General features: G+C 45.4%; 1 protein-coding gene across 1 annotated transcript in view; it reads right to left on the bottom strand.

Moving 5' to 3' along the window:
* The window catches only part of TSPAN2 (tetraspanin 2), a 47,631-nt gene that overhangs the window by 18,244 nt on the left and 8,238 nt on the right, over positions 1-21,149 (bottom strand). Inside the window, exons 2-3 of the mRNA XM_077119791.1 lie at positions 13,669-13,771; positions 436-533 (exon numbers count right to left, since the gene is read on the bottom strand). Of these exons, the coding sequence (XP_076975906.1) occupies positions 436-533; positions 13,669-13,771 (201 nt within the window). The remainder of the gene's footprint in view (positions 1-435; positions 534-13,668; positions 13,772-21,149) is intronic.

Below are 21,149 nucleotides of genomic sequence, written 5' to 3'. Positions count from 1 at the left end.
CATTAAAATAAGCCACAAGAGGAATATTTGGTTCAGTTATGGATCTCAAACCAAACTGTTCTTCTTGTAGATAACAACTGTTCCTTGGCTACAGGGACCTTTTAGCAGTCTCAGATACCGTGAAGTGTTTTCTTAAAGAACAATCATAAACCCTTACAATTCTTAGGCCCTTTTCTTCCCAAACCATCTTCGCAGTAATGACCTCATTTATCTTCATGCTTTCCATATGAGACAAAGACAATATTGTTCTATGCAAGAGGTGGAGAAACGGAGACCCAGGGAAAGGGACTGAGCTGCCAGGGTCCCGAGGGGCCAAGAAGCAGCTGGCACTGGTGGCCGGATGTCTCGGCTCCCTTCGGTCAGCCCCTCCACTGCTGCCCTCGCCTGCAGACCCAAGCACACTCTGTGACCCCCTCCACCCCTGCCCTTACTTACCGACCCAAGCACACACTGGGACTCCCGCATGGCTCCACAGCACCCACAGAAACCCACAGCCATCATCAAGGCCCCGGCTCCAACCAGCACATACAGCCCTGGGGAAATGTAACCCAGAAATCAGGATTAAGGGACGATTGTGATTAATGGATCATTACATAGATATTGCTTTCTGGTATATTGGAGTAGACAGAGGGAAATTCCTGAAATCTCTAAACTGTAATCCAGCTGCCTTGATCTCTGATAATGATTTTATAACCTTTGTCTTCTGCCCCTGTGATTGTAAAAGCCTTGTGACTAACCCACATTTGGACCCAGTTATCCAATTTTCCAACTTTAGAGTCTTATAGTCACTAAAGATAGCCCCTTGTGTTTATTAATGAAGGGTCTTGGATCAGCCCAGAACTAACCCACTCCAAGTACAAAGTACTCTTAATAACCGAGACTGCATCTAACCAAAGTGGGCCCATCAGACACGTGCAGGAGCTTAGAATTTAACCTACAAGTCACCCAGACCTCATTCTGCCATTGTCTTACATACGTTCTGTGACTGAGCATGGAATCAATCTGTGCATGCTCAAAAACTACAGTGCCTCTAATTACATCATCTGGGGCTACTATGTTCATTGTCCTAAACCCTGCCCATATTTTTCCTCTAATAAAACTTTCAGAAATACTGAAGTTCGGGGGGATAGATTTTGGGCCAATAGGCCCATCCTACTACATACCTAGTAATAAACTCTTTCTTTCTTTGAAACACTGGTGTCTCAGGAATTGGTCATCGAACATGCTGGGCCAAAGAATTCATGGCCTTTGTCCGTTAACAGGGAAGAGGTCAGAAGAACTATGGCTGGTCTATACCCAGGACCAGTGCTAGTAGCACAGCCTTGGGCATGACCTGGCTCAAGATTCTGGGCACAGTGGAGCATTTAATTTTTCATAATGTAATAGAAGGGGTGACACTGAATGTTTGCTCAGCACCTATTTATATTAGGATGACAACCCTGGGAGGCAGGTGCTGGTTTGAAATTGCTACGTACACAGAAAAACCATGTTTTTCCAATCCAGTCTTACGTGTGCAGACCTACTGTGGGTGGGTGGCACCTTTTGATTAGGTTGTTTCCATGGAGATGTGACCATGCCCATTCAAGGTGGGTCTTAATCAGTTTACTGGAGTCCTTTAAGAGGGAAACATTTTTGGAGAAAGCTCAGACACAGATGCTTGGAGACAGGACACCCCAGGAAGGATGCACAGGAGCTGAGAAAGCCTTCTCCTGGCCCAGGAGAGAAGGGCCAGCAGACATCGCCATTTGTCTTCCCATGTGACAGAGGAATCCCAGATATGATCAGCCTTTCTTGAGTGAAGGTATCCGCCCGTTGATGCTTTAATTTGGACATTTTCATGACTTTAGAATTATAACTTGTAACTTAATAAATCCCCTTTGTAAAAGCCAATCCATTTCTGGTATATTGCATTCTGGCAGCTTTAGCAATCTGAAACACAGGGGTTGCTATTTTCTTTCTTGAACTGAGAAAACTGAAGTTCACAGAGGTGAAGCAACCTGTTCAAGGTCACAACCAGCAAGTGATGGGGCCAGGACTAAAAATGACATCTGTTCTGTCATATTCTCCATCATCATATTATGCTTCTGCTTGAGATTTCAACCACCCCAGTAAAGTGGGTTTCACGATCATTCACATGAACTGATAAGATGGAGTCCAGGATGCTCAAGAACTTGTTCCAGAGTTGAGACGGTAGAAACCTGGAGTCATGGCATGTCTTGGGAGAGGCCTGGTTGGCAAAGAGTCAGAAAGGAGACGTGCTGAGGCTCTGCCCAGAAACATATCAGGGAGCAGGGAGTGGGTGATAGGGAGATGGGCTTTTAGCTAGGGAGGGAAGAGGAGGACACAGCGTTGATGGGCTGGTTTTGGGTGAACTATAAGCTTTCAAGGGTTACACCATATACACCAGCTACAACAGGAGACTGTGAGTATGTGTGATAAGAAGAGAGCCAACCAGAGTAGCAGATAAAGTAATAGATGCCAAATCATATTATTAATATGAAATCAGCTACATTTTTTGAGGGCTTCTCTTTTTTTTTCCAGGCACTGCTCTAGGCACCTAGCATATATTTATTAAGTTTATCTTCATGACAACCCTATGATTTAGAAGCTATTATTATCTCTACTTTATAGACAAAGGAACTGAGCACCAAAAGTTAACTCTAAAGCTGGCTCATAACTACTATTTCCTGTCTCTCTAGCAACATGGGCAGCCTAAATTTGGGTGGCGATTTCACTTCTTACCAAGTTAAGCCACGTGGAACAGTTGTCCTCACTGAGAAAGAAAAGGGCCCAAATCCTCTTGTTCTGAGAGAGAGAAAGCCAAGCCTTTCCTTATTTCCTTTCTGATCCTGAGATAAGCTAGACACAATAAGACCTGGCACTTGGCTTGCTTGGAATAATGCTAACAGTCTCTTGGACTGTTTTGCATTTTATTCATATGAGTCACCTGGAAACCACTCCCATTTGCCCAAGAGGGTGGGAAGCTGGGGTCCCACCTCTGTGGGGAAACCCTGAAGTCTTGCATTCAGGGGGCTTCCTGAGGCACCTTAAGGTCGCTGAATGTGGTTTGTGGGCAGAGGTACCTTATGGACAAAGCTGGCAGGCGAGGCTGCTGTGCTTCCTGCACCGCCCAGGCCTGTTCTCACAGGAGTCCTTCTCAGGGACAGGCAAGGCCAGGAAGTCTTGACTCTGCTACTTCCTCTCTTTTCCATTTCTATAAAGAGTGATTCATGGGCAGTGGATGTGGACGTGAGAGAAATAACACCATAAAGACCACCATTGTTGGTCCACTGTGTGTACATCTTTTTTTCCTTCATTTTCTATAAGAGGAGTTGTAGGTTTTCAAAAAATCATACAGAAGGTAGAGCTCCCATATAATTCCTCACTCCCCATACAGTTTTCCCTATTATTAATACCTTTTGTTTTATTTTTTTTTTGCATGGGCAGGAACCGGGAATCGAACCCGGGTCTCTGGCATGGCAGGCAAGAATCTTATTATTAACACTTTTAACACTTTGCATCGGTGCGGTACCTTTGCTGTAATTGATGAGACAAAATTATTATAATTTTACTATTAATTATAGTTATAGTCTGTAGTTTCCGTCACGGTTTAATCTTTTGTACAATTCTACAGCTTTCAAAAATTTTGATTCTAGTAATATACAGACAACCTAAAATTTCCCATTTTGCACTTTATTAGTTTTTACAATTTTTTAAAAATCTTTCACATTTCTTTTATTCTCATCTTCTCATTGGTTTCTCAAAACAACCCCGTTTAGGTAAGTGTGGCAAGTGTTACCATTTCTGTGTTACACATGAGGCTCAGCGAGGGGAGGCGGTTCCAGGCAATACATGCACGCTTGGATCTCCATTCCGTGCTCCTTCTGTGTGACCACCCACCGGACAGGCTGAGGGGCAGCAGCAGTGACACATAGTTCAGTTTCCTCACAGAGTGTCTTATGTGTGAACTACCTTACTCTATCGATTTCCCCTACTGCTGCATACCCACAGTCTCCACCCACTGCATGGAGTCCCAGCCTTGTGTTACTCGAGGGAAAATCGCACCTCCATCCTTACCCATCCTGATCTCCGGGCCACATGGGAATGCATGAGCTAACCATGCCCTGCTCTTTTCCATTTTGTGCCTTTGCAGGTTCTCCTATCTATTCTCTGTGTGGACATTAGGTCCACAAGCAAACCCTATTCAGCCTACCTAAAGCATGTCCAGTACAAGTTAGAATTCTCAGTAAGTGTTTGCTGGATGAATGGAAAGGAGAGAGAGTCAAATCTGAAGTTCAGGACCGGATGGCTGGCATCTCTCGTCTTTGCTAGAGATATTATATGCTGGGAATCATTGTCTGTGAATATCCACAAAGATGCAACAGGGCTGGTCCCAAGAGAATTCTAGGACTGGGGAGATGAGGGGAGATGAGGAGAGATGAGGATGGTAGCTTCACACCTTGAGTAAAGGCCCTTGAGAAAGTCTGGAATATAAGGTGGAGTGGTGCTTCTGGGGAGGCTGGAGGCTCAGCTCCCCCTGAGAACAAGATTGCTCAGTCGTTTAAGCAACAATCCCTGCTTTCAGCCCTTCTGAAATAATGAGTTCTTCAAGAAAATCTGCTCATTGGTACAATATTCCGTTCTCAGACTGCCAGAATCCCAGAGCTCACAGCAAAGACTCCTTTTAACTGGCCCAGCAGCTTCGACTCTTGAGGCCTCTTCCCAGCAAACCTCTACTCCTGTATTGTGCAGGTGTGGGCCGTGTGGCTCCGCCCCATGCCAAATGAGCGCTGCATGATGGAGCCAAAGAGAAGATCAAAAGAACTTCTACAAGTGGGCCTGCTGTGTCCGGTTCTAAGAACTTCTACAAGTGGGCCTGCTGTGTCCGGTTCTAAGAACTTCTACAAGTGGGCCTGCTGTGTCCGGTTCTAAGTCTTGTTGTGACACTGCACACCTTTTTAAGGCCATCCAAGTATGCTTTGTCCTTTTTATGGTCCGGTTCTCAAAAAACAGCTTTTGAATGAACAAGTTAGTCCATTTTAAATTCCAAGGTTGTTCCTGCAGGGCCCTCTCCCTTCCACTGTAGCAAAGGAATGGCCTATTTCCCAAACCCCTCATGCTTTCTATTTCCCTTGATTTGAAAAGGAGCAAATATTTTAAATTGCATTAATGATTTCCCGGTGATATGCTAACAACGAGGGCTTTTCCCTGGGACCTCTTTTCCTTCTTTCCTGACAATTCCATCACTTCTTCCTTAGGTTTCAGATATTTCTTTTTAAGCTGGAAGCATCATTTCAGCAAACACAGTAAAAGGAGAGTGACCTCATTAAAGTCTGGTCTGCATAAAGTCATTTTACAATGCCTCCCATGCCCAACTTTTAGGAACCAAATATTGGTGTGGTCATCAATTTCAGTATTTTATTTTTTTGGCAGAAGACCATGCTAATGACCACTTTTAATTAAAAAAAAAAGTACGCCCCTTTGCAATGTCCTTCTCTCCCAGCTTCCCCTGAATGCACATGATTAATATGCATCTAAAATATTGATGGGACTTCATTTATGAGGAAGGAAAGGGCTTGGTTTCTCTCTAAATAATAATAACAACAAAAATAGCTAACAGTTATCAGGTGCTATTTTCCAGGCACCATTCTAAGTGCTAAACATGTATCAAGTCATAGAGTCATTCAACACTAATCATAATAACCACCAGTCTTGGGGCTCAGCTTGGCTTGTGCCATATCTGTGCCATGCACTCACATATGTCATCTCAAAAGTGTGCCTGCTGGGAATGAGAATATATAACATTCTCTCATTCTGACTGCTCTGGTTTTTTAATGCTGCCGGAAATGCAATATACCAGGAATGGGTTGGCTTTTATAAAGGGAATTTATTCAGGCACAAATTTACAGTTCGAAGGTTACAAAAATATGCAGACTATGGCATCCAGAAAAATATACCTTGGCTCAAGAAAGGGCCAATGACATTCAGTTTCTCTGTCAGCTGGGAAGGCACATGGCAGCAGCTGCTGGCTTTCTCTCCGGCTTCTCATTTCAAAAAGGCTTTCCCAGAGGCGTTTCTTTGTTGATCTTCATATGGGGTTCATTTTGCCTCTGAAGCTTTTCCCACAACGGTTCCGTCTTAAAGGGCTGCAGGAAGGGGGTTGAGACCCACCTCCAATGGGTGGGGTAATCTCCGTAAAACCACCTGGTCTGAAGGCCCAACCGTAAGCAATATTCAATCAGGATTAAAGAACGTGGCTTTTCTGGGGTGCGCAATTTCAGACTGGCACACTAAGTGTGCTCAAACCACTCCTGTACTTTGTCTTCCCGCCATCTCACCTTCGTTGCGTGAGGCCACAGGAATAATAATGATAATAGCTAATATTTATTGACGGCTTACTAGACAAGAAGTTCTGTGCTGAAGCACATTTATATATTAAATCACCGGATTTTCTCATCAACCCTGTGGGGTAGGTAATATGAGTATTTGTATTTCACAGCTGAGGAATCTGAGACACAGAGAAATTAAGTAATTGACCTAAAATTCCACAGCTAGTGAGTGGCAAAATGAGAACGGAATCCAGAGTGTCTACTTCCGGTGCCCACTCTTCGGCCCTAGCTATACTCTTAGCTAGAAATCTGTTCATTTTCAATTTTATCACAGCTAGAGGTTCTTTTACTCCTTCCTTGAGAAAAGCGGTTGTGGGGCCTAGAATAGATCCCAGGGTTTTCCCCAAAGGTAAGGTCTGGGAGTCAGAAATCCAGGTCTGCTAACCACAGCTTTAGGTGCCTCTTCTTATTCTTCAGTTCGATTACCTGCAATACGGATAATAAGGGTCTATTCTAACTTCTAGTAGAAAATCTTTCGAGCCATTGTCTCAACCGTGTGAGCTACAGCACATCTCTGTTAGCCAGCTACCATGACTCTCAGGTACTACCGAAAACCAAGAATTAAAAATAAGTATTTCCAGAGTGAGTCAGAGTTTTCAAAAAGGCAAGCCAGCCCCCTTAGCACTCAGCACTGGAATGCTTTCCTTGCACATAGTATCCAGCCACAATCAAAGCCAGGTTCCGGGACTCCGGATTCAAACGGGAGGCAGAGGCAGCTGCAGGCAGGCTGCGATGCCGCGGAGCCAAGCGCGCCTGTTTGTGTGGGCAATCCCTTCGTGGAGAAAACCTGCTAATATCCTCTGCTTACAGACATGACTTCATGCCACCCAGCACTCACTGTCTCTACAACTTTCCAAGGGCCGAGGGGATCTCCGTCTCACACTCCTAGAAAGTCCATCCCTGGGGGCATCTGTCAGATACAAGAGGTATAGTCCCAGAGACTGACCATAACAGGTGGAGGAGTTTGGAAGGTTCTGGGGGCATTGTTTAGGAAACACTGGGCTACCCAGAGCGTTCTTGCTGCCAGCTCTGTTCTTTCCAGGTTCTCCCTTCTCCACATGAGCAACCAGTGGACACAGAGACTCCGGACTCACCTCCAGGCATCAGCCTGGATGCAGAGGTCCTTCGAGAAGAGAAACCAGGTGTTGGCCAGTCTGACTTCCCCGTCTGAGTCCTCATTTCTCACGACTCCCTCTTGGCTGGATCCTCCAGGCCCTGTCCTCAGATATATACCACAACTACCCCAACCCCCAGCTTTGAAGCCCAGTCTGGGTCTTTATCCCAGGATGGGAATCTTCTCTCCATCACAAGGAGGAAGAACGAAGGATACCTGAAAGTTAAACCTCCCCCACCCCAATGACGGAACAATTTCTCTTAGAAAGTTTGTCAGTCATATGCCCCTCGAACGTGCCAAGCCTGTTCCTGCACCTTTTTGACAAAAGGGTGATAAAAGTTTAATGGGCTGATGGCACTGGGTCCAATTCTGAAAAAGAAAATCAAACATCCGTGAACAGTGTCCTGTGACGCGAGGAGAGATCTTTCAAAAATAGCACCTGCTTTTCTTCAAGTCCTAATATCTCATACAGTCCGCAAGCCAATAAATGGTATTCTATATATTTTCCTTCTTGTTTTATTGCTGGAGAGCAGGTACCTTTCTTATTTGGAACATTATTTGTTGAGAAAAGAAATACCAATCTCAATATCAACGTGTATATTTTTCTTTCTATTACAGTTTCTATTTGATGTAGAGAAACGTCCCTCTGAACTGACAGGGACTTTTTCTTTTCCTTGCTGCCACTCTCCAGAGAGGCAGCTCCGGGAAACAGAACAAGTATAAGCCTGGGTTCCAGCTTAGTCCTGCCACTGAAGAGCTGGGAAGCCGTGGCTGCCTGCCAGCTCCTGCTCCTCCACCCTCTGGTCCTTTCTTTTCTTATTCTGCCTTGGGCTCAGATTCGGCGATAATCCACTGGCCCAAACTTCGAGCACCAACCATGAGCACCTTCACCCCCAGCCACTCGGGGGGCTGGTTTAGAGGGGAGACAGGCGGAGGCGGAACCACGGGCAAGTGAACCCACATGCATGGTCCAGGCCGCCAGGAACCTCCAGGGAGGATTCAGGCCCCGTTGGGTGGACTGTTGCTCTTCCCCACCCAGAAGTCACTTCCTGTTTCTCTCTACTAGAGAACCAAACCTCCTCGACTCTCAGTTCAGAGGCTCGAGTAGGAATCGTTCAGCTCAAGCTCCAAGGTAGGCGTATAGGCCAGGCTTAAGCCAGCAAGCCAAGTCCAAGCAGCTGGACACTGTGTCTGGTTCAGGGATAAGTACTGGACTCAATACTGCCAGTGAGAGCTAGGTTCAGGACTTTCCTTGGATCTGCTGGAAGGCAAGACGCCTGTTTTTTCCAGGGGTTATTGTGGGGAAGCCACTGGCAGCCATTTTGTCGTATGGAGAGGAAACGTCTCAAAATGGAGCCAAAAGAAAGCAGAGCCAAGAGACGGCTCCAAACTGGATTTAGATCACAGTATTTGAGTCCCTGGGCTTTTCAGTGGGGTGAGTCAATAAATTTCCTTTTTGCTCAAGTCAGTTCGTGTCAGGTTTCTGTGATTTGCAACTAATAGCCCTGAAAGGTATGTCCATGAAAATATGACGTGATAACTTATTCCTCAGAGCTCAGGAAGTACACGTATGGCTTTGGTTTAGGTTAGAAAACAGATTCAGGAATTTTTTCCTGGAGCGTGTTCACCCTCCCATTAAACCTAAGAATCTCTTGAGTTGATAAATGCCCAATTCTGACTTTTACCATCTTAATGGTTCAATACTCACATAAAGGAAAGTGGAAATCTATTCCACTATTTTGATTTATCAAATCATAAACATTATTTTCTTATTCGGACCCACATTTGTACGTATAAAACCACCATCCACTACATCATACCTCGCTTTGTTTCTGGAGCAACACAGAGAGAGACTGTTCCTGAGTCTGGTTTCCATCCTCAATTCCACATAACTGTCCTCTCTCTCTGATTAAGCCAGAGTTCCCTTCCTTCCGTAACTTAAGTCTGTATCCAAAAATCATGAGTGACAGCTTCTAGGCTTGACTTTGTCTATTGCTGATATATTTATTTGCCATTTTGATTCCTTCTGTCCCTGAGTTTAATTAGTCAAACTTAATAATGCCTAATAATATTTCTTGTCTTTCTGTCCCCTTCTGCACAATTCCTATTGCAACTGCCCTGGGTTATGCCCTTATTTCTTCAGGCCTGGCTATGTCAATAATGCAGTTTGTTCTTTTCTGTCCTGTGACTCCCATCTCATTCCACTGGCTGATGTATCTAGGCACAGGCTCAATTGTGTACTAAATAAGAGAACCTACCAAGAAAGGAAAGAATAGTAGCCCTTCTGCTTGATACACAGTGTGTAGCTATGTTTACCTAAAACAAAGTATCTGTTGAAATCCAAAATAACCATGGAGAGATTTTCTGATAGCCAGATGTTTGTCATTGAGAGGGAGACTGCTCCTCTTATGTGCTTTTTATATGACCCAGGCCTTCTCAGTCTTTTAAAATGGTTTTTCCTGACTACCACTGAAAACTTTCCAGTTCAGTCTCAGGATCACTTCATAGAGATTTAATCCTTCACCATTAAACTTAGTGGTGAGGGTGAGTAGGTGGCAGGGATTTAGGCAGGTAGTGATTGCCAAGCAACTCGAAGAAAACTTTCTAATTGAAATTGAGCAGCTTGGTGTTTTCCTGTGTTTTCTGTTTTAACTAGAGGTGGGCTCCTCCCCATCCTCTGGGGTGTACAAATGCATTTCTTTGTTGGAAAGTACAGAGAGTCACATCAGAGGAAAGCAAGTGTGCCAGTGTGAAAGGATTTCGGTCCCCTAGAAAAACCACATTTTAATCCTAACCCAGTCTCATGGAGGCAGGTGTTTCTTGTAATCCCTATTCAGAACTGTATGTTGGAAATTGGATTAGGTTAGCTCCACAGGAGATGTGACTCACCCAACTGTGGGTATTAACTTTTGACTAGAGGGAGATGACTCCACCCATTTCAAATAGGTCTTGATTAGCTTACTGGAGTCCTTTAAATGAGAAAACATTTTAGAGAGAGCAACAGAACCATGAGAGAAGAGAGCCACGAGAAGAGAACCACAGCCCCCACAGTCAGAGACCTTTGGAGATGAAGAAGGAAAACGCCCCTGGAGGAGCTTCATGAAAGAAGAAGCCTGGAGAGAAAGCTAGCAGGTGTCACCATGTTCACCATGGGCTTCTCAGTTGAGACAGAAACCCTGAACTTCATCAGCCTTTCCTGAGTGAAGGCAACCTCTTGTTGGTGCCTTACTTTGAACATTTTTATAGATTTGCCTTACTTGGGACATTTTCTCGGCCTTAGAACTGTAAACCTGCAACTTAATAAATTCCCCTTTTGAAAAGTCATTCTGTTTCTGGTATATTGCATTCTGGCAGCTAGCAAACTAGAACAGCAAGTTATATGGTTCCAGGGCAAACCCAATAGCAAGTGAGGAGCAGAAAGAGTGAATGCTAATTTGCAACATGCCTGAATTTCAGGAACAGAAGACTTCCACTGTTTTATTGGGACTGATCTCATTTTAGGATATCAAGTAACAACTGACCTCGAAGCAGAGAGAGCAAATAGGGTTTGCCCCGAGCAGTAGCTGTAAAAGATTGGGAAGAGTTGCGCTGACAAAACTCTTCTAAACAAATGTCCTGAACAATCAGACATATTTTCCAGGGACAAGGGAAAGGTGGTGGCTGCCTGCCATATGTTTGCAACTCCAATCTCCATCTCGGTCTCTTCTAAATCTACCCATCCGTCAAGACCCATTCACGTTTTCACCTTGAGGCTTTCTGACCAGTCTCCGGGGCTCTCTTACTAATTAATTCAGTGTTCATGTCTGTAGCACTTACATAGCACTTACTATATGTCTGTGATTGTTGTATGTTATTTATAACTAAATGCTTTCTCTGTAGATGTCTGGAGAGGCAAGAATCTCCCCAAAATGGGACTAAACCTCTGCCATGGTTAATCCAGTAGGAACCGAGTTGTGGCTACGCTAAAACTGAATCAGAAATCATGGAGAATAGCTAGCAAAAACCCAGCAAAATAGCTGCTATTTCCTGAAATAGCAGCAAAATAAAGGAAGATGCATTCTTCCTTCCACCCTCACACCTGCCTGTTCCTGTGTGTCCCCTGGAGCAGGGAACGTAAGTGAAGGGTGGGCTCACCGACTCCTGGACACAGCGCAGAACAAGGACAGGGCTGGGCTTTGACCTCAGAGCACTCAGGGCTTGCCCTGGGGTGGGAGAATGCTTCTGTGAAGGTTTTCAGAGCCTGCCAGCCCAGGAATTCCTCAAGGAAGTATAAGCCAAATGTGTGCGTTAACTTTTGGACAGAAGGCTGTGCACCACCTGGAAACTGTGTGGGTGGAAAAGAGTATCTCCCTATTAAGTACTATGGCAGATTCTTCTGCTTCTTCCTTGTAACAAAACTCCGATTTTATGGAAGTGTCAGAGGAGTTCTGGAGAGCCTGGGCCCTTCCAAGGCTCAGGGACGAATCTTGATTAATCCTGGAAATTCTCTTCTTGGTCATGATTGGTGTAGGATGAACACACAATGCAATTCTGACCAATAAGCTGCAAGGCAAGTCACTAGGGAACTTCCTAAAAAAGTTTTATTTGTTACTAAAAAGGAACATAAGAGGTGAAACTTCCATTTTTTTTCCCATTTGAATGTTGCGGTATGAGGGTATGACAGCTGGACCCACTTCAGCTATTTTGCAATCAAGAGAGGACACGGATGAGGACATACTGAAGGTGAGAGAGTAGAAAGATGGAGAGAACCCAGATTCTGATGACTTTGCTGAGCCCTGAGCTAATCCTGGAAATTCTCCATCTCCAGAGTTTTACTGCATTTCATCAGTTTTGAGATGCATATTTTTAACAGCTTAATATTTCAGAAAGCAGGACATATTTTCTATGGTATGCCAGTTAAATCAGCAGTATTTCTTCTTTTCTTAGAGGAATTAAAATAATTGAGTGTTTTACAAATGACTGCTTTCAAGATGAAATGTGGGACTCCTTTACTGTCATGCACCTTTTAGTGTCCCCCCATCCCTACTTTCCTCTAAAAATAGACAAACTGATATGGAAGTTCCCCTCATAGGAGGGGCTCTTGCAGGGAGAATGTTTGGAAGAGGGGGTAACAGTGAGCTGGCCTCTGTGTCTATCCCAGGAAGCAGATTCTACTCTTGGGATTTGGAGCAAATCACCTGTGCCAGACTCTCCTTCTACCCAAGCACAGAACAACTAAAAGTTACTTTATGTCTTGTATTGATCTTAAAAAAGCCAGTCAGATAGGGCCATCATGTATAATGACCATGGTCTTGGGTTTTTTGAAATCTAGAGTCCAGGTCTAATTAGCCAGAGAATGGACAAGGCTACAGGAGAGAACTAATAGTAGATCAGAAGGAACTAAGCCCAGGAAGCAGCACTCAGTCCCTACTTATAAGAACGTCTCAGAATTGGAGGCTACAATCCGTCCCAAACTCCTCACCCCCTTCCTACTGCTGGCAGAGGCAGAACTATGTTTTCTTCCCCTTTCAGAGAGGTAACTTTCCCTCTCCTGCCCTGCCCTCCTCTCCCTTCTCCTCCTCTCTTTTCCGCCCTTAGTCTGTCTGAATTTGTTGTCCCTAGGGAAGAAGGGACTGAGATTAGCACCTCCAGATCTTGAAATGTCTCTCTTCATTTTCAATTATGTTGCTCTTCTAGACAATTTAAAGCACAAGCCCACGAAATAAAATCCGGACTCAGCAGGGGCCCCTTGTCACCCCAGATAGATGACTGAATAACTGACGTTGTGTGTACCCACTTCACTCAGGGGACAAAAAGCAGTCTTCTAATTCTTTAGAAATGAATTTTAGTTACGTTTACTCTGGTGTTTTCTTGAAGAGGTTGGATGAAATACAAACGGTCCAATCTTATCCCCAAAGTCTCCCCTGATTTTTGGAGGGCAGAAGAGATGAACCATGCAAGGGATGAGGTAGGGGTAAGGGTGGCAGGTGCTCTCCCACCTGCAGGACATACGCCTGAGGGCTGGGTGCAGTGTCCAGGGACTCAGATCGTAGTTCCTTCCACCTCTTTCCCACCCCCTCCTCCCCTTCCCCTCCCACAAAAGTGCAGCTTAGGCTCTGCATCTGACTTCCCTCCGGGGCAGCCCTTCCCTGAGCTATAAAGCTTAGGGAAGCTGAAGTCACTCACCCACATAGAAATACTCTGGGGACTTGTCGTCTGATGATAAATCCTTTATGGTGCCTCCAAACCGAAACCATAGTCCAAAAGCAATGACGGCAGCCCCAGCCAGCTGAAAGGTAAACAACACTGTGTTTACAACTGAAGGGGAACGTGTGTGCACAAAGCCAAGGAGAGTAGGCTGGAGGCACATGGCGGAGTCACCCCTTTAGAAATCACCTAGTCCACCCTTCGTATTTCGTGGGGGAGGAAACTGAGGCCCACAGAGGTGAAATGAATGGTTTGAGGCCTCTAAGGTCCCTGGTGCAATATTAGAACTGGGGTTTCCTGGTTCTTCCCGGCTGGTGGTTATCGGCAAGCACCGCACCTCCGGGAAGGCTTCTCGAAAAGAACGTCCCATAAATGATCCTGTCCTCTGTCTTAAGGTCCCTTGCTGGGCACTTTGGCCCTCCTCACCCACGCCACAGTGGGAACCAACTGTGTTTCAGCCGCTGGGTCACCAGGGGCCAGATGAACTCTAAGACCTGGTGGAAACCTACTTTTTCTAAATGGGAATTGAACACACCAACCTCAGACCTCGCCCACACGTCCGGGGCCAGCGGGCGCAGCTGGTCTCCATAACCCTTTCTCCCCCCACCCAACTTTCAGGGCCCCGCCTGGGGATGGTTTTGCAGGGAGGGGGCCTGGATGGGTGTTTTGTGTGTGTGTGTGTGTGCTTCTTTTTTTGGTTGCTATTTTGAGTTTCCATGGAAAGGGAGAAAGGAAAAATAATTTTCTGAAAAAAGCGAAGTCTGTGTGTCCGCAGCTCCACGGAGGGACAGCGCGGGCGGGCGGGGGTGGGCGGACCGATGGCATGCCCGGCGGCCTCTTCCTCTCCCTGAGGGCTCAGGGGAGGCTGGAGGCCCTTTCCACCTTTGCAGCACCCACAGACTCTGGCCACTGGTGCTCTCTCCCCGCAAAGTATGCGGGGCAGTGAAAACAGTGTCCCGATTCCACCAGTTCCCATCGCTGCCTTAGCCTATCACAAGATGAACAGTTGGAGAGGCTGCCCTACCCAAACGGGAAAGCACAGACATATGCTGGTGACAAGGAGATATAAGGGCAAAAGTCATAGGAGCGCAGGTTTAATAAGGAAAGATGGTATCAAAGTTAGGGTTAGTCCGGAGTCGCTTATATACAGGAAACTTTATGCCTTGGGGACCCATCCGTAAAGGACCCAGGGCCACCTTTGGGGCTACTTGGCTGGGTTTCCACAAGGACTTTACTCCCTGTCGCCACGGCCACCTGGCCTCCCCACCCAAGTGAGGCCAATCCGCTTTGTGGAGTTTTCTTCAGCGAGGAGCCAGAGGGCAGGATTCTACCAGCTGCATTCTCTAATATGGAATAACTCAAATGTTCCAGTACTTAGAGGAAAGCACTAATTGGATAATGTGAGGGACCGCTAAGAGGAACTGGGCTCAACCAGTTTTTAAAAGGTTTTTGCATTTTTCGAAAGGGCAGCCTGGCATGGAAAAATATTGGAAGGAGGTATGCTAACACGTTCACCACGTTTATCCCCGAATAGGGAGATTACAGGTGATTTTCTTGTCTTTGCACTATATTTTCTAAGTTTTCTGCATTAAGCAGGCATTACTCTTGCGACTTTAAAAACATCAGTTAAAAAAAGTTACGTGGCGGCTTATAAGTTCCCTCTAGAAAAAGTGGGGTGGGGGTGGGGAGGGTCTCCTCGGGCAGCGCTTCAGTTTGGGAGAGGACCAGCACTGAGGTCATCACTCTTCCTGGTGCAGGGGAGAGGGGGACGTCCCTGGTGAAGCACTCTACCAGGGACATCCGGAGGTGAAGACGCCTTGGGCCAGCTCGACCTGGCAGAGCTCGTTTCTGCAGCAACCTGATGGAAAGACCAAGTTTCCAAACACAAAGCAAAATCTCTTGACCAAGGGGTGAGGCCCAAGCCTGCAGCCCCAGAGCAGACTGTGGAGGAGGTGAACTGGTCCCAGGGACACCCTACCACGAGGCCACAGTTTTGGAATCTCTGTGCACAAACTCTAATTTATAGCTGTCTGGGATCACCCTCCCACACGGAATACATTTGTCCAGTTCTGGCACAGATGTGTTTGATGCATAATGGAAAATGAAAAGAGAGGTTGCAATTTAAAGCCACCAGGCAAGGAGAAAAAAAAAATCTGCATTTGCTCATCCACACCCTAAGAACCCCAAACCACACGGGTTTCCTCCTGGGTCAAGGAAACTGTGGCTTAGCTGAACGTCACCACTGTTGGAAGGGAATCCTCCCGGCACGCTGCCGCTCACTGTGTCAAGCACACAGTAGGGGAGGCCTGCTCACAGGGCTCTGCTTGTGACCAGAGACAGGGTAATCGCCACTTTGGAAGCTGCCATTGGCAGAGGCAATGTAGGTCCTTTTGAACTGTCACGTTCCTATGAGGCTCACGAAATACTCTGTGTCCAGTGGACTTTAGTTCATCTACCAGAGACTAGAAATGGCTTGAAAAAAATTTCATATCGATTCCAGTCCAACCAAGAACAAAGCAAGTAAATCCACGCTTACTAAGCTGTCATCACCCCTCGCATTTCCCACCAGGAAGAGAGTGTGGTCTCAAGGCATGGCCTGAGAGAAGCCTTCAAATTTTAACTCTACTGGCTCCCAACTCCCTTCTGCCTTTATTCTAGCTTCTTTTAATCACAGCCACTCCCTTGCATTCATATGTAACACTGCATCTCAGCCAATGTTTAAACAAATAAGGAGTGAGAGGCTAGACTTTTTTCTTCCTTTCCTTCTCTTGTCCCCATTCTCACCTCCTTTCCCTTCTTCACTTTCTTTCTTTCATGCTTATTAAGAACTATGGTCCAGGTCAAGTACTGTGATAGGCATTAGGGGAAACAATGATGAAAAAAGACAGGAGTGCCAATCTATCGTGGAAGATAATCATGTAAATTCACAAATGCTGCCTAACGCAGGAAGTGTGCTGGAGGGGAAGGGCTGGCACACTGCTAAGGGAGCAGAGCAAAGTGCAATGAATTGCATTCAGGCGGAAGACATTAAATTTTGATTTACATCTTGAAGAATGAATTGGAAGTCACTGAGCAGGGAAGGACGGGAGAGAGGAGAGCGTTCCAGGCAGAGGAAACAGCACAAGTAAAGGATTCCTTTCCTTACAGCAGATGCTGTGTTGGGGAAAAGGAGGAGTTGGGAGAGGTCAGAGTCTGGGGCTTAGAAGGTGAGTGGGGCCGATGATAATCACAGCTTCTGTTTCTCTTGCCACCATCCAGGAAAAGCCACAGCAGGGCCTTGAGGGGCAGGGTAGATGGGAGCCCCATATTCTCATGGGAACAATCGGGGGCATGAATGCTACCTGGAGACCAGACACAGACGAGGAAACAAAACTACAGACCACCTGGCGGCGGACCAGAGCGAGGACACCAGGGTGAGGAGGCAGCAAATGCTGAGGACCAGGAAGGAGTCACTGGACCTACTACTGCTTCCAGGGCTAGTGCCAGCACCCATGCCTTTGGAACAATAACTACCAGAAATGCTGCTTTTCCTAGCAATGGACCTTTTCATACAACAGCCTGGAGTTGGGCCTTGGTGTTTATCATTTTATAACATTTACTGAGCCAGGACGATCCCGTGTCTTCTCCAGATGTTCTCAGGGGCTTGTAGAGAAGTTTGTCCTTGGGTACTGCAGGGAAGGAATCTAATTCGGCAGGTAATAATTCAATCACAGAACCACGTCCACTAGAATGCACGTGAGAAAATGCCATATGCGTCATGCCACTGTTCATTTTCTGAGTGCCAACTGTGTACTAGGCACCGAGAGAATGTGATGAAACTGTGTTTTGAGGGCAAAAGTCCACCCGCCATTTAAGAAAAAAAGAGAAGTAAAATAGAAAATAAAGATGAAAAGATAGCAGTGAAAGGAAAGGACAGTGACATGTAAATCCATGCCATTAAAACAGTAGGTCACAAGATATAATTACATTATATATGCATTTTCATGGGCAAGTCATTTCAGTAGCTAACCATATTCCAGAGAATCTGCAGAAAATGAAATTATGCATGGTAAGCATATTTTAGTTCTAAAGCTAAAGAAGCATAAGAGGACTGACTAAAAACCTGATTAGAAAGCACTTAAAGCAAAGTGAATAAACAAAACCTTTCCTTTAAGTAATGGCTGTCTGCCCAAAACAGTTCATTTAGCCAGAAGCAGAACTTGTTAATGGTTTACAATTTTAATTTACCATATCGATCTCCACTTTCTTGGGATTGTTGATGAAATGTCCCATCTTGAGGTCATATTTTTTTCACTTACAAAAAAACCTGTTTTATGACTTGCTAGCATGGTTTCCAGGGAGGCACGGGTCCAAGTTATCAGCAGGTAACTCGTACTTCACCCACCTGAAGGAAGGGCTAGCCCCCAGAGGAGACCTGCCAGCCTCGGTCACAAAGAGCAGATCAGTGCTATGCTGCTTTGCGGTCACAAGACCCAGCACAAAGCCCCTTTTTGGGGTAAAAAGCATCACTTAAGGAGGTTCTCAGGTGGCACATGTGCTTGTGCCTACATGGCAGGCATAATGAATTGCCAGCGGGTGCTCTAGCTTTGCAGGTTCGGGTCTTCTTTCCATTGTGGACGCCCCTGCTCTTGCTGTTTCCTTGAATTAGAATGTCTCTGCCCCCAATTAACACCCACCCCCCTGCAGGGCTCAGTTCTAATTGTCACTTCCTTTGGGAAGCCTACCCTGCTTACATAGGCACATTCCTTCCTCTCTCCTGCAGCCATTTCTATTAGAATACTTCTGTAAGCTTTAAAAGCATTTTGATTAAGGCCCAAGCTCTGTGAAGGTAGGGACAGGGTCTAAGTTGCTGTATCTCAAGCACCTACTTCCCTGTGCTGCAGAGCGGGCTCCTGACAAGCAGTTTTTAAACGAATGAATGGGGAACTTTCCCAAAGGCATGTTTGAGGCCAACAGTCGTGGTTGCAAACAGCCTTCCACACAACTCTCTAGGGAATACGTCACCAAGTTCTACTTCCAAATTCATCTGCACCTGGGAAACACTGTGCAGACACCTTGGAAGTATTGCGTGAACAAACTGCTGAGAAAAGTCAGCAAAACACTCGCCCACAGCTAAACAAAACCAAACCAGAGCATGTAGTATCAGCCTTGTGCTTTCCTAAGCTTGCTGTGTTGTGTGCTACGTATAACGCAAGGCCAGAAAGAATAAATCTATACATGCCTTATACTGGCGGGGCCATATGAACTCTTAATTCAACTACAGTACAAGATCACGCTCTCCCCTTTCTTTTCCTTCTGTGTCTGTCTACTATCTCTATGTATCTATATCTATCTGTCTGTCTGTCTATCCATCCATCTATCCATCCATCCATCATGCACTGGAGTGGAAGAATCAGCAAAATCAGTTCTATATTTGGCTTCTCCTGGGCACCAATGCGAGTGAACACAGGATGCAATTCATTTGTGTTCTTTAGGATGAACTCACGCAAAGTTGCAAATGACACTTCAACTCAAGAGTTTACATTAAAAGCTTTTAAGCTAATCCTCGCTCTTGGTGGCAGTTCTCAATGCAGACAGAATCGTATAACAGAGTACTTACTTTTCTTGATCTGATTGGAAACCCCATTAGGATACCATGAGGGTAATGGCGTCTTTTAGCAGCTGAAAGTCGCATATTTGCTCTGGAAGAGGATACTAATTTTCTCAAAGAGAAGAGCTGACTCCCAAGATTGTCATCCTATTATACAATGAAAGCAAGGAAAGGATTCAGACAGAACTTTCCTCAAAGTGAAGGAATTCATCTGAAGAAATACAGGGGCCAAATGCGGTGTGACATCCACGTGAAATCACCTGCGAGGGACCTTTACTGTTCTTCCTTCAACATCAGGCCAGGTCAGGTAGGATCAGAGGCAGGACAGTAACAGTGTGAGCTGAGATGGTTGTGTTGGTTTGGGAATGCACGGCAACTTCTTGAGATACCATGTATTTCTGATTTCCTCTATTATTTTCTTCATACAATTTCATAAGAACAAGCTCATGCTAGGAAATTCCTTCAGATAAGGGTATATTTTAAAATCAACAAAATGTGTGATTCTCTGATCAACTGGTGGAAGGATGCTGCAATAGGAAGGATCAGAAGTGCTCTAGCCATCTTTGGAAATGACATTGAGTCATATATTCGTGTCAAACTTACTTCTTCTGTTTGCTTTAGGTTGTTATTAACATTAACTTGCAGGCTTTAAACATGGATCAACTGACGTTGCTGGGAGGCAAGTTGGAAGTGCTGGGTGAATATCCAGCTTAGGGGAAGGAAACAAAATAGGAATGAAAAGTTTGCAGATAAGTTACATATAGACAGTGGAAAGTCTGTTGTATTTAATGAGTGGTTACACATTAGGTTCTTTCTTCAAAATATCATGGAAAGAAAGGGAGTGAGAATTAGGAAAAAGAGATGGGGGACTGTATAGTTTTCTTTAAGCTGCAAAACAAAGTCACAAATCATTGGCTAATGATTCCAGTGAACCATTGACTCAGTGAGGCTCATATATGGAGAGAGCTAAAATCCGGTCCAACAGGTCACAGAAGTGACTTAAACTCACTGTTTACCTAACCTCACTTAACGGATATAAGCTCTTAGAAAACAAAAATGACATTTTCTAAGATCTCTGGACTTGCTCCTTATAGCATCCAGCTGGCCCTCATGCCAAGCTTGCCATAGCCCTGGGAAGAAATCCATAGTTATCCTCAGGGCAACCCGAGAGCTTTTGTAAGTAAAAACAGGGCATTAAACGATATTTATTTTCTAGCCTACTATTTTTCAAGGTGGTTGACAGAGTTACTCTTTAGCAGATGAACAGGATTTTTAAATGTCAATCAATAATAATGATCTTCACCCAGTTTCAGCTGTTACAGAGAGAACAATGGAAGAAAAAATATTTCAGCTAGAATTCAGAATAAGCCCAAATTTGGAATAAGTCCCAAACACTTCATTTCTTAAAAAGTTAGCTTGGGATGGAAACCAGCTGAAATCATCAAAGTCTAGCTTGGTTTTCATAGAGATTTCCCTCTAGAGCAATTTGACCTGAGGACAGGACAGACAGGCAGCAGTGGTGCCTTCACAGGAGACTAGAGAGATGTGGGCTGGGGCCAGACGGTCACATGAGCTTCCCGAATGGGGGCCCACAGCTTCCACGTGCCCCCACCCTGTCCTGGGGGAGGGGGGCTCTGCTCTACTCTGTGCCCCCTGTGTATGAGCTGACTCTTTCCCAAACACCATCACGATGGGAGAACGTGGTCTGGCGCACCCTGGAACATTTGCCAGCTGCTTTCCTAGAAAATCGTATCTATTCTGAGTGTTCAGACTGAATAGCGACACTTTTGCACAGAATATTAACAAAAACATCCCCATGCACAGCATGTGATGCAGAGGAGTCAGGGAACTATAAACAGAGATTCCAAGC

The sequence above is a fragment of the Tamandua tetradactyla genome, chromosome 11, assembly GCF_023851605.1.
Source record: "Tamandua tetradactyla isolate mTamTet1 chromosome 11, mTamTet1.pri, whole genome shotgun sequence".
In the NCBI taxonomy this organism is placed as follows: Eukaryota; Metazoa; Chordata; class Mammalia; order Pilosa; family Myrmecophagidae; genus Tamandua; species Tamandua tetradactyla.
The sequence above is the reverse complement of the archived record's forward strand: the minus strand, read 5'-3'. Positions and strand labels throughout refer to the sequence as shown.